General features: G+C 32.7%; 1 protein-coding gene and 1 long non-coding RNA gene across 3 annotated transcripts; both read left to right on the top strand.

Annotated features, from left to right (window-relative positions):
* Window positions 1–598: 598 nt before the first annotated feature.
* LOC105346028 (uncharacterized) lies at window positions 599–10,143 on the top strand. The gene is made up of 3 exons (XM_011454477.4): window positions 599–753; window positions 1,084–1,246; window positions 9,574–10,143. Exons 1-3 carry the CDS (start codon window positions 685–687, stop codon window positions 10,062–10,064), a joined length of 723 nt encoding a protein of 240 aa, XP_011452779.3. The 5' UTR covers window positions 599–684; the 3' UTR covers window positions 10,065–10,143.
* On the top strand, window positions 3,414–6,463 carry LOC136269900 (uncharacterized). 2 transcript variants are annotated; one of them, XR_010707502.1, is made up of 4 exons: window positions 3,414–3,516; window positions 4,411–4,621; window positions 5,315–5,455; window positions 6,009–6,463. It is a non-coding gene; the product is annotated as an uncharacterized lncRNA (long non-coding RNA). The 2 variants fall into 2 exon arrangements; XR_010707501.1 differs by having other exon boundaries at window positions 4,408–4,621; window positions 6,009–6,462.
* Window positions 10,144–11,040: the final 897 nt, after the last annotated feature.

Raw genomic sequence — 11,040 nt, forward strand, 5'->3', positions numbered from 1 at the left:
GACTTCCCTGACTGTCTTTTTCCTTTGTTTCCCTTATAAAACTTTGTTGTTGTTTTTTTGTTTTTTTTTGTTTGTTTTTTTTTTTTGTTTTTTTTTTGTTTTTTTTTTTTTTGTTTTTTTACAAAATACTATGTTATATACTTTTTTGGTAGCAATTCAATAAATATATGTGAAATTGTAAAGGAGTTTCAATAAAACAACTTCATATTGCATAGCTGGTCATAGAACGAGAAACATGACACAAACGGAACAGGTGACCTGGAATTTAAAAAAACAAACAAAAAACAACCTTTTATTTTGTTTCTTTTATGCACAATCATTTGATTTATATGGACGTGCTTTCCCGTTTGAGAACATGAACAAAATTAATCATCTGTATGAAATATAATGAAGTTACTCTGCCTGGCATTATAATTGTACTGTAATTTTGTATGGCAATGGCCAGAACATGTTAAAATTGTCTGATTATACTATTTAACGCTTTAACAGAGTTGGCTAAATTGTAAATGAAATGTCAAAGCCATTCGAAATATCCCAAATACTAGTCCAATAAACAAATTAAGTCTTCGTATTAGAAATTAGAGAGTGCTAGTTCATGAACCTAGATAAATAGATTATATGTCGCGAAAAACCCGTGAATTTGATTTTATTCTCTTATTCTGAGATTTGAAGTCGGCTATAGCAATGAGGACTCTGCAGCTTTGCTTAAGTATTTACGTGGTCATTTTGTTTTGTAGTGGTGGTGAACCAACGGTAAGATTTCATAGTGTCCAACAAATGCATTTACAATTTTAAGGTAGCTCAATATATCAAAACATTTACTTTGTAAAGACACTTTATTACAAAATTGTGATTTAGATTGTATCAATCGATATCATTGAATATCATTTTCCTTTGGTTGTTTTAGTATTTGTCTTTTGCACCGCAATTCAAGAGTTTTAAACTATTTTAACCATGTCATGTTGTGCTGATTCCAGGTGTTTTGAGACTCCTTCAAAATCTAAAAAGACCTTAATGTAATACACAAGATTGAAACAGTTTGTCTTTATCAAGTTTTACATTCATTTTGTTGATTGCCTACAGACTACTAAAATTTTAAGAAGTAAGAAATCAACGATTGGTCCTGTATTTGTGACAGTCACCCCGAAACCAAACCAACTCTTTCAACGGCAAGTTTTGATCAAATTCAAGGGACCTCCAGATACATCGGTTAGTTTTGAGGGACGAAATCTTACAAAAGTTCAAGGTAAACAAAGTTTAAATTTAATAAGCTTAACCTTTTTTCTTTCAAACATTAAAGTTGTCTTAAGGTATTCAATGTATATTGAAAATATATTGAACACGTTTGAATCTATACATGTATTAGTTAAATACCTGCTGCTAGATAACAATGAAAGTAAATGAACCAGATTCATATGGCTGAGTATTTACAAAGCCCACCAATTTGCATCTTAAATGTTATGAAGAGCCCTTGCTGAAAAGAAGACACAATTACCTTTGTCAAGATGTTTGATGTAAATAATTTATTTAATTAGTTTATTTAAGGAATGAATTCAATATTTATTTGTTTTATACGATATAAAATGGTTTGGGGCAGTTTACGCTTTATAAACCGCGAAACCTTTAAAATGACGTAATTTTGTACAAAATTCAAACCTAACGTCAGGCGTATGGATACGTTTTTGACGTTAGTCTTACTATGACGTAGGCAACATTCCTTATACGATATAAAATAATTTTTTAGCCAATCAGAAAGCGCGTTACAACCAGAATTAAATTATATTTTATTAAAGAAAAAGTGTATGCATAAATTCACGAGAGGGTTTTTGGGGATGGATTTCTGTTTACCTTTTACCACAGCTAATGAAATTTAGTAAATTCCTTTATGGATTATTTTTATTTAAAACCACCTTCAAAAAATGCAACCATGATAAATAGTTTTGGACTATTTACATGTATTTTATAGTTACAATGCATGGCCTTTATTTATTAAATACCTTACTTTAAACTGTAAAAGGATGATTGAATGTGTGTTAGACAAGGATTTGGCTTTAGAAAATAAATCATATTTAAGAATGATGTTAGCGATTTAACGGAATTTTTTTCATTGTATTTTTTTTGGCGCCATAAAATTGTCGAGCGCTCTTCTACCGCTACTGGGGTATATTTACTGACGATAACTTTACGATCAATTGCTTTCTGATGGAGGTATTCAATATACATGGACTACTTTTTTGTAACAAGCATATTTTTTAAAGTATTGTCAAAGTACCAACATTAACTTAATTAACTTAATTATGCTGCGTGCACATCCAGCATGTGTTTCGTCGTACGAAATACATAATGTCTACGCTGTTTTATTAACAGCGGTCGCATAGTAAATATGACAAAATAAATCGAGCCGAGTAATGTGTTGCCATTAATAGTAGCTTCTACACAAAATAAAAATGTTGTCAATGCACGATCTTATCTCAATGTTGTCAAAGCATGATCTACTACTCTGCAAGATTAACTCTACTCTGAGTAACTGTAGCAGGTTAAACGCTTAGATATGATCGAAGATTTTGAAATAAAATATGTGTGCCCGTGTGCTTGGATTTAAGTCTATTTCACATGTGTCTTTCATTGGTTTTCTCAATATAACAACCTCCATATATTGTAATTGTCTTGCACTTGACGTCAAATAATAAGAATTCCTTAAGCACCACCTACCAGTGTACGAGGTAATGGATATTAATGTAATAAATTTCAACGAATAAACATGGTATGTCTCTATCGTATATCGTTTGCGTATAATCAATTAATCTCCCGCGGAGACGTATATTTCTTTTTAGCTGACCCTACCCACCTTCATCTAATGATTCCTAACATGTTTATTCAACATTCTACTACAGTTATTGCCGAGATCAAACAGATGCGCGGACATTATTCTCCAATATACCACGAACGTCATCAGTAAATTGTCAGATCACAAATACCTATTTGTCTCGCACTGATCATGAAAATACAACTTCAAACCGAAAACAGTTTTAAAACCTTGTCAATTTCACGTGTTAGTTCCAGTCAAAACGATGTGTATTGCCTCAAATGTTTATTTTTAATCTATGCCGCTGTTTCGAGGTCCTCCCTAGCACATTTTCACTGCGTATTTTTACATAAAATATAAAACGTGGAGTAGTAATATTCGTATTAAAATTGCTAAAATGTTAGTAATATGATTCAAAGATATTTTATAAATAAGTGAAGAGTATTAAAAATCCAACGAAAAATTATGTCGTCTGCAAGTGATTCCTTTGATCGATACACATGTAAACATTACTAACAAAACCGTCGGGGTTACACGGAACAGCTGTCAAAATGACCTAGATCATCTCTCTATAGGAGAAACGATCTGTAGAAAAACTGGGCTGTTGGAATGAGAGTACCAAACCCCCGGATGTTTACATCAGAGAAAAAGTTATAGAACGTTGTAATAAGGAATGAATGGGTAGGCGTTAGGCGATTGGCTGAATTCAGGTATGTGACAATTCTCATTTTGTAGTAAAATTATTAGTTTTTAAAATAAATGATGGAATGGGGAATATTTTAAAGAATATAGCAACACTAGGAAAAATTGTAGGGGTGGGGGTTGATTTTTTATGAAGAGTGACATTTACTGCCGATCGCTGTAAGTTGTAAACAACTGAAAATTTGACCTATAAACGCCACGGGACCCTATATTTTTTTGTCATTTCCTGAAAGGTCTTGAATTGAAGTTTCAAATGATACCAAAGATTTGACTGAAACTATTATAGTAAAGTACTGAGAGGTCATAACATTTGTATGGAGTTCTATGGGAAAATAATTGGTAGGCTTTTCCCTATAGAGACCCTATTTTTTAAATGTTTTCTTTCTTTAAAGTCAAACAAAGGTCAATATTTCACGATTATTTGGACAGACTTGACATTTCAATACACTTGCAGTAAAATTAGTTCCTTAAATTTAAATTTTAAGTAGGGAGTGGCTGTAATTTAAAATTGAGGGGGACTGGAGTATTGGATATGTGTAAAGAGTAAAATTAGAGGGACCAGGAAAGAAGAAAAAGCAAGAAATATTGGTTTGAATTCTAAATTAGATAATATTATTGTTGATTACATGTGTAGCAATTCATTTTTGCAGTTCTTTGCTTGTTTTTTCAATTTTAAATTCATAGTTTACTCATAATTGATGGGCTCAATTAAGGTCTGCTGATCATCTGTCAATAGAATTTGGACAAAAATTATGTTGTAAACAAGGTTTTTTATTTGTTTATCTTATTTTTTGTAAGCATCATATTTGCAATGCATTAAAAAATGTCTATTCTTTTCAAATTGATGACCTGATGCTATTTAATGTCAATTTAATGTCATCTTGATGTTTATTTTTCAGCAGATTTTCATTGTTCGGGTATTCTGCATCTGGACCAGCAGAGTGATTTGGATCAAATACTGCCTCCCATGCTTCCCAGCCATCCACCTAGAGGAGTTCTGCAGTCTTTTCCCTCGCCTAAATGGTCTTGACCTGAGTAAGGTTGATGTATAAGACGGTCTCACCCACACGCCCTGAAACTACAGCAGTTGTCAACAGCTAGTGCCTTCACCTGGTAAGTTACCATGTTTCATTTTTTTATCCCTAGATTTGTGATTGTGAGTGTTTAGCCAGGAGTACATGTTAGGCATACATATGGTCAGGAATGAGTGTCTCTCACCCCCCCCCCTTTTTTCCTCCACCCACTCCTCTTTAGAGAGGGGTGGGGAGGGGAGTGTTACACATGTTTATTGCACATGAAAGGGAAATTGGGGTTATGACACATTGGACTCATGTCAGCCTAGTATGGGGTATATGTTATTGGAATGATTATGTTTTATGAGCTTTGTAGGGGCATTTTGTAAAGTTTTCATGGTTAAAACTGCTTGAAACTGTCAACAGTGTCCATTGCAAGATAGCAGTTTTTAGAGTTACTTCCCTTAGACTAACTGACTGAGTGATTCAGAATTTCAACATGATGTAATTCTATTTATTTGGACTGACTGTATGTAATTTTTGATGAGTTACTTGAATTATGTTATGACTGCATAAATCACATTTGGCATTACATGTTATTACATGTATTTACATGTAATAGTGTTTATTTATGTACCCCACCCTTGACAGATCATTAAATTCTGTATTTCTGTGTGTAATCAGAATGTATATATTTTATTTGTAAGGAATATATGAAAAAATTTGATGTATGAACATTGTTTTGTGCAATGAATAACTTATAACTCTGATTTTTCCTCATTCGTGCACTTAGGATGATCTCCATTGTTCAGCCGCCTCAGCTTTGGAAGATGATGGTGGCAGGGCGGCGGGGTCATTTTGCCCCATATTGATGCTGTCGGACAGACGGTAGCCATCTGATTCATCACGATGGACATTCTTCTATATAATGAAGGTAAACTTTTCAGCATACTATCTTCTTTCTCTGTACTTGGAGGCGCATTTTGTGATTTGACACTAGAATAGTTACCCCTCTTGAATTTTGACATTGGCAAGAACTTGGCCTTTTCTAGATTTAATTTTCAATAATTTTACAATTCTGTTCATTACCCCAGGTACCTAGCTCTAATATAATATCAAAATTATGTCCTTTTTCGTTTGCTAGAATAGTGTTATAAAGAAAGATAAGGGGGCACCTGCTAGTTCTGTAAGCTGCATTACACTGGGGGGTGGTGATATTGTTCGCACATGCTCAATCAACAGGAATGGCCTGATTAGAATTATTTGGCTTATTAGAATCAATAATGGATGATTGTTCATGATATGAACATTTTTTTACCAATTTGTCAGTATAAAGCATGTATATTTTGATTAATTTACTAGGATTTTCTTAAAACCTGGGTAGAATCTACCCTTATTAGGAAATTAATAAAATTTTGACATTTTATCATATAGATAAAACCAATACTCGAAAACAAGTAGTAAACAAACTATTTTATTGATTCCAGGCACTAATTATATACAAATATATTCAGAGGTCTGAATGTCATTCACTCCCTGTAACGCCAGCATCTGCAGCATGATGTCATCAATTGAGCTAGTGACAACATCCATGGCATTGAACTCATGGGACTCAAATTTCATACATAAACTCAGGTAGGTCTAAAGTCTTTAAAAAATAGCAAATGGACTAATTCTGAGGTAGGTAAGATTGTAAGTATAGGAATGAGAGTACCAAACCCCCGGATGTTTACATCAGAGAAAAAGTTATAGAACGTTGTAATAAGGAATGAATGGGTAGGCGTTAGGCGATTGGCTGAATTCAGGTATGTGACAATTCTCATTTTGTAGTAAAATTATTAGTTTTTAAAATAAATGATGGAATGGGGGAATATTTTAAAGAATATAGCAACACTAGGAAAAATTGTAGGGGTTGGGGTTGATTTTTTATGAAGAGTGACATTTACTGCCGATCGCTGTAAGTTGTAAACAACTGAAAATTTGACCTATAAACGCCACTGGACCCTATATTTTTTTTTTGTCATTTCCTGAAAGGTCTTGAATTGAAGTTTCAAATGATACCAAAGATTTGACTGAAACTATTATAGTAAAGTACTGAGAGGTCATAACATTTGTATGGAGTTCTATGGGAAAATAATTGGTAGGCTTTTCCCTATGTTGGTAGAATAGAAATAAAGTTCTTGTTATCGGGAATATTGCAGGATAACCTCCTCAGTCCCGAAATGTTGTTTGAAATATAAAAGCCTCGGCTTTTATATTTCAAAGAAACATTTTTCGACCTCGGAGGTTAATCTGCAACATTTAGGAAAGCTCGTATTTTATTTCTTAAATAACTGCAATTTGTGGGAATATCTGTGTAGCCTGTATATATATTCACCGTAATCGTTGTGTGACTTGTTTTCGTTAACTGTGTAGTTTACTTTACTTTCTACGATTAATTCCGTTTTGACTTTTATCAGTAAAGTGCTCACATGCATAACATGCCAACTTTAACGATGATGAAAGCTTTAAACACAAATAAATTAAACATCAAGATTTTACTCTTCAGGGCAAAAGAAAACAACAGTCAGTACGTAATGCATAAGTAGAGTACCCAAGCCACGTCCAGTCAGGCGTGACTAATCCTGCATATCTGGCTAGCGCTTTCGATGTACAAAGTGATTTGGGAAGTCGGCGTGTTTTTATAAGCTGATTAAAGTGTTGCGCAAGAAAAGTAAATCAGATGCATTTTAAAAAAAATGTTTTCTATTAATTAATTGATAAGATGGTGAATAATGGGGGTATTTCATGCGTTTTTTAAGCATATCAATTCTCAATGATATTGGTAAAAATAAATTCAGGTGTGGGCATTAAAAGCATCCTTGTTTTTATAATGCAATCAATAGCCATCATACATATCATTAAAACTGCTATCATATAACTGTACCTGACTTTTCTGCGAATTCAAACTCAATAGCAAAATTAAATTCATTATTTGTTGTGTCTATAGTGCTCGTCGAGAGATAATTATTTTAAGTGATTTTTTTTTTTTGGGGGGGGGGGGGTAGGTTACCTAGCAATTTATAATAATAGATGGCAATGAAAATTGTCTTCTAAACACAGCAACACAAGCTGTATAAATTTCAAACTAGTTGTCATATATTAAATAAGAAATAAATCAAATTAAAGACGAATGCAATAAATAGCATTCTAAAAGATAGAAAAAAACTATAATAATTTAAGTTAGAAAACGTCCTTCACACACAATATCAAATTTGTAACTGTGAGAATCTCCAACTTCTTAAGTTCTTAAGTTTAAAAGTTATGCGTATATACGCTGTTTTATTTTAGTTTTTAATAACAAAATTTCATGATAAACGCGATGATTTCAATGTTTTTATAGTCAACTTCCCTTATTTATGTAGAAATATACCTTCATCACTTGCATATGGTGTGTTTGTCTTTCAGTTAGTTTGACACACAAGGGCATGCTCTTAGCGAAGCAAGCTAATGACAAACATTTCGATAAAACAGGACTATCAACAGACTCGTTTGAACTCATCTATTCGTAAGTTCTATGGTCGATACAACGACCTTGTTAGCAAATACAATCTTCCACTGGGTCGCATGCTGACTGACGTTGTTCATACTAATTGTTAGACCATAATTAATCACCTTATTGTCTACGGACTTTTCCGTTTTTTCCCCCGATTACGACAAAGAGCACACGGCGGGTGTGACTGGTCAGCAGAGGATGCTCATTCTCCATGGCGTCTGATCCTACCTCTACATTTTTGAGGTCCGTGTTGCTCTGCTTTGAATTTGTATTTCGTTTTATGGATTTTTAAGATGGTTGACAGTTTGTTATTGTTATTTTTCATCAGAAAAGCAAAATTGATTGCCAGACTATAAATGGGAAAATGTATTTACTAGTTTAGTATAAAATATTTAGTTTTAAAGAGATCTTAAAGCTAATTCTACTCAATATGGATATTTTCCCTTTTGAACAGTTTTGAGTTCGATAAAGGAACATAATATATGCAGGTACTGAATGATTTAATCTTTTTTACTGCAATAAAAAAAAAACCTCGCAATTGCGTGTTCAAGATTTTTCCAGAATTCAAAATTTCTATTTTTGAAATATTATTCTTACTATATGGTTTTGAATAGCTGCAGTTTTCAATAAAATTGGAGGTATATATGAATTGACCAACTGTAAAGAAATAAACAGGGAGTGAAAATAATTAACGCACAGAATCATGCACGAGACAAATTAAGCGGCATAACTAATGTTACACAGGATGAAGCTGTCATTCAATTAACTGAATGGAACTGAAAAGTTGACTGAATGACACAGCGTTAAGTACTTCCTACACTTGGTACGACCTTTGTAAGTAATGTAAATGAGACACCTGACAAAGAATGAACATGCTTATTATGAGCGGATTTATATGTAGATGTTAAAAATAATTCTATAACAAAATTTTATATTTTAATTAAACTTGTATATTCACATTTTTTTCCTTTCACAATATATATAGTTCGCACTTATATTTTGTCTTCTTTTGATCCCTTTCTGGTGAAATTTGTCAAGTGTTTGTATTGATTATTTAAGCAAAAGTTTTAGTACATACTGTGAAGTATATATTCATTATATTCGTACTGTTGGATTTATTTTTCTGTTTTGCAAAACATTTGTTTTTGTGTGTTTCATGTAGGAGCATGAATATATCGGACTCTCAAATTAGTTTCAGTCCTGTATCATTTGGAATTGTATACCTAATATTAAAGAATTATTATTGCCATTAGTTTAATTTCTTCGGAAATGATGTCTCCGTCTATCAGTACTTTGATTTAAAACAATGTAACCCGTTTGGGCTATTGAAATACCATTACTTGAATGCAATAAAGAATAAATAGTACTATCGCTAAATATATATGGATTGGGACACAACAAGATATTTTATGTAAATCGAAAATCATAAGGTAATAGTGGTATAAAAAGAATAGAAAGATATTTTAATCATATTAAATAATGAGATGCTAAAATAGATTATGTAATATGTATTGTAGATTTGGATGGAGAGTTTGTATCTGAGGCCGAGTTTTATTCGCGTTCCGATACAAAATTCCTTTATTTTGACACCACTTCTGAGATGTTAGGGTTTGGAGTTGACCAGCCTGGACATTACGAACTACATCCCAGCTGTAACGTAAATATCAACTCTACCGATGTTGGAGAGTTTACAACATACACCATTCAAGTAACAGAATGTCAGGAAAGAACCTATGGACGTCTTACACGTGTGGTGTCGAGGAATGGAGAAATCGTCGTTTCGGATGATAATCTAAAAATAGAAGGAAACCAGGAGGTTTTGCAGGGAAATGCAACGTCAGTAAGCTTCAACAGATCCCGAGTGATGAACGAAGATGAAAAATTAAAATATTTAATTCTTGAATTAGTAGTTTTTCCAAAAGAAACCTTTTCAAGTCAGATTTATCGACCTAGGTATGAATGGCGTTATACCATCATCGGATCATCTAAAGAAGATGTAGTTCGTTAATTAGAAGGGATACCTTGTAAGCTATTATAGCAGAACAAACCATGTACACGTGATGTTATTTACCTGAAATAAAAACTAAACCGGGTATTCACAGTGTTCATTATATATGTTTACCTTAATAACTGAAATTCAGGTTTATATTCCAGCTTGAAATCCAAAAGATATTCATTTGTTGTCTTGAATATTCAAAATGCGTTCAACAGAGCGCTATTCTTATGCAGCTATGAAAGAAGCATGGTCTCGATAAAGGTCAAATTTGATTTGTCTATTCAAATTATATTTGATCTTTTCAAAAAGATACATATGCCATTATTCTTTGGTATGTAAACAAGGAAGCTCCTTTTATATGTTTGCTTATTTTAGCTAAATATACCCTAAAGAGTTCCTTGTTCAGGCTGATTCTACTACATGCTGATTATTTGTTAGCTAAAACTTGTTTCGCATCTCTTCAGATTAGCTCTAAACGTGTTCAAAATGTGAACAAAAAACAAAAACAAAAAACCTGAGCTTTGTTTTCATAACAATCGTGAGCTATATATCTCACTCATTATTAGGATACTGAAGTTTAAATTTTGGCTGTGTATAAGAAATGCCTTATACATGTATAGACATTACACTCATTGAAAACGGACAAATGAATTTAGATCAAAATCATTGCCATACCCTTTTAATGTTAATAATGTTCATTGTTCCTAGTTTATATGAGATTTTTATTCCAACTACAAACTTATGCATGAACAGCATGTGTTGCACTTGATGGCACAATAAATGAAAGGCACAAGTCATTTTTCGAAAATAAATGGAGTTCCAAAATTACTGTCAACAAAGTCAATGTTTTAAATGTACTAACGAAATACTCGAGATTTGGCTGCGTTCTGGTAAATTCCAGACTGAAGCATTGCACTTGTTAATATATCCTTATTATAAATATTTATATTTGTCTTTCTTAGTATATTTCAAATTCAGTAAGTTTTGT

This window comes from Magallana gigas, chromosome 1 (genome assembly GCF_963853765.1).
Source record: "Magallana gigas chromosome 1, xbMagGiga1.1, whole genome shotgun sequence".
Taxonomy (NCBI): domain Eukaryota; kingdom Metazoa; phylum Mollusca; class Bivalvia; order Ostreida; family Ostreidae; genus Magallana; species Magallana gigas.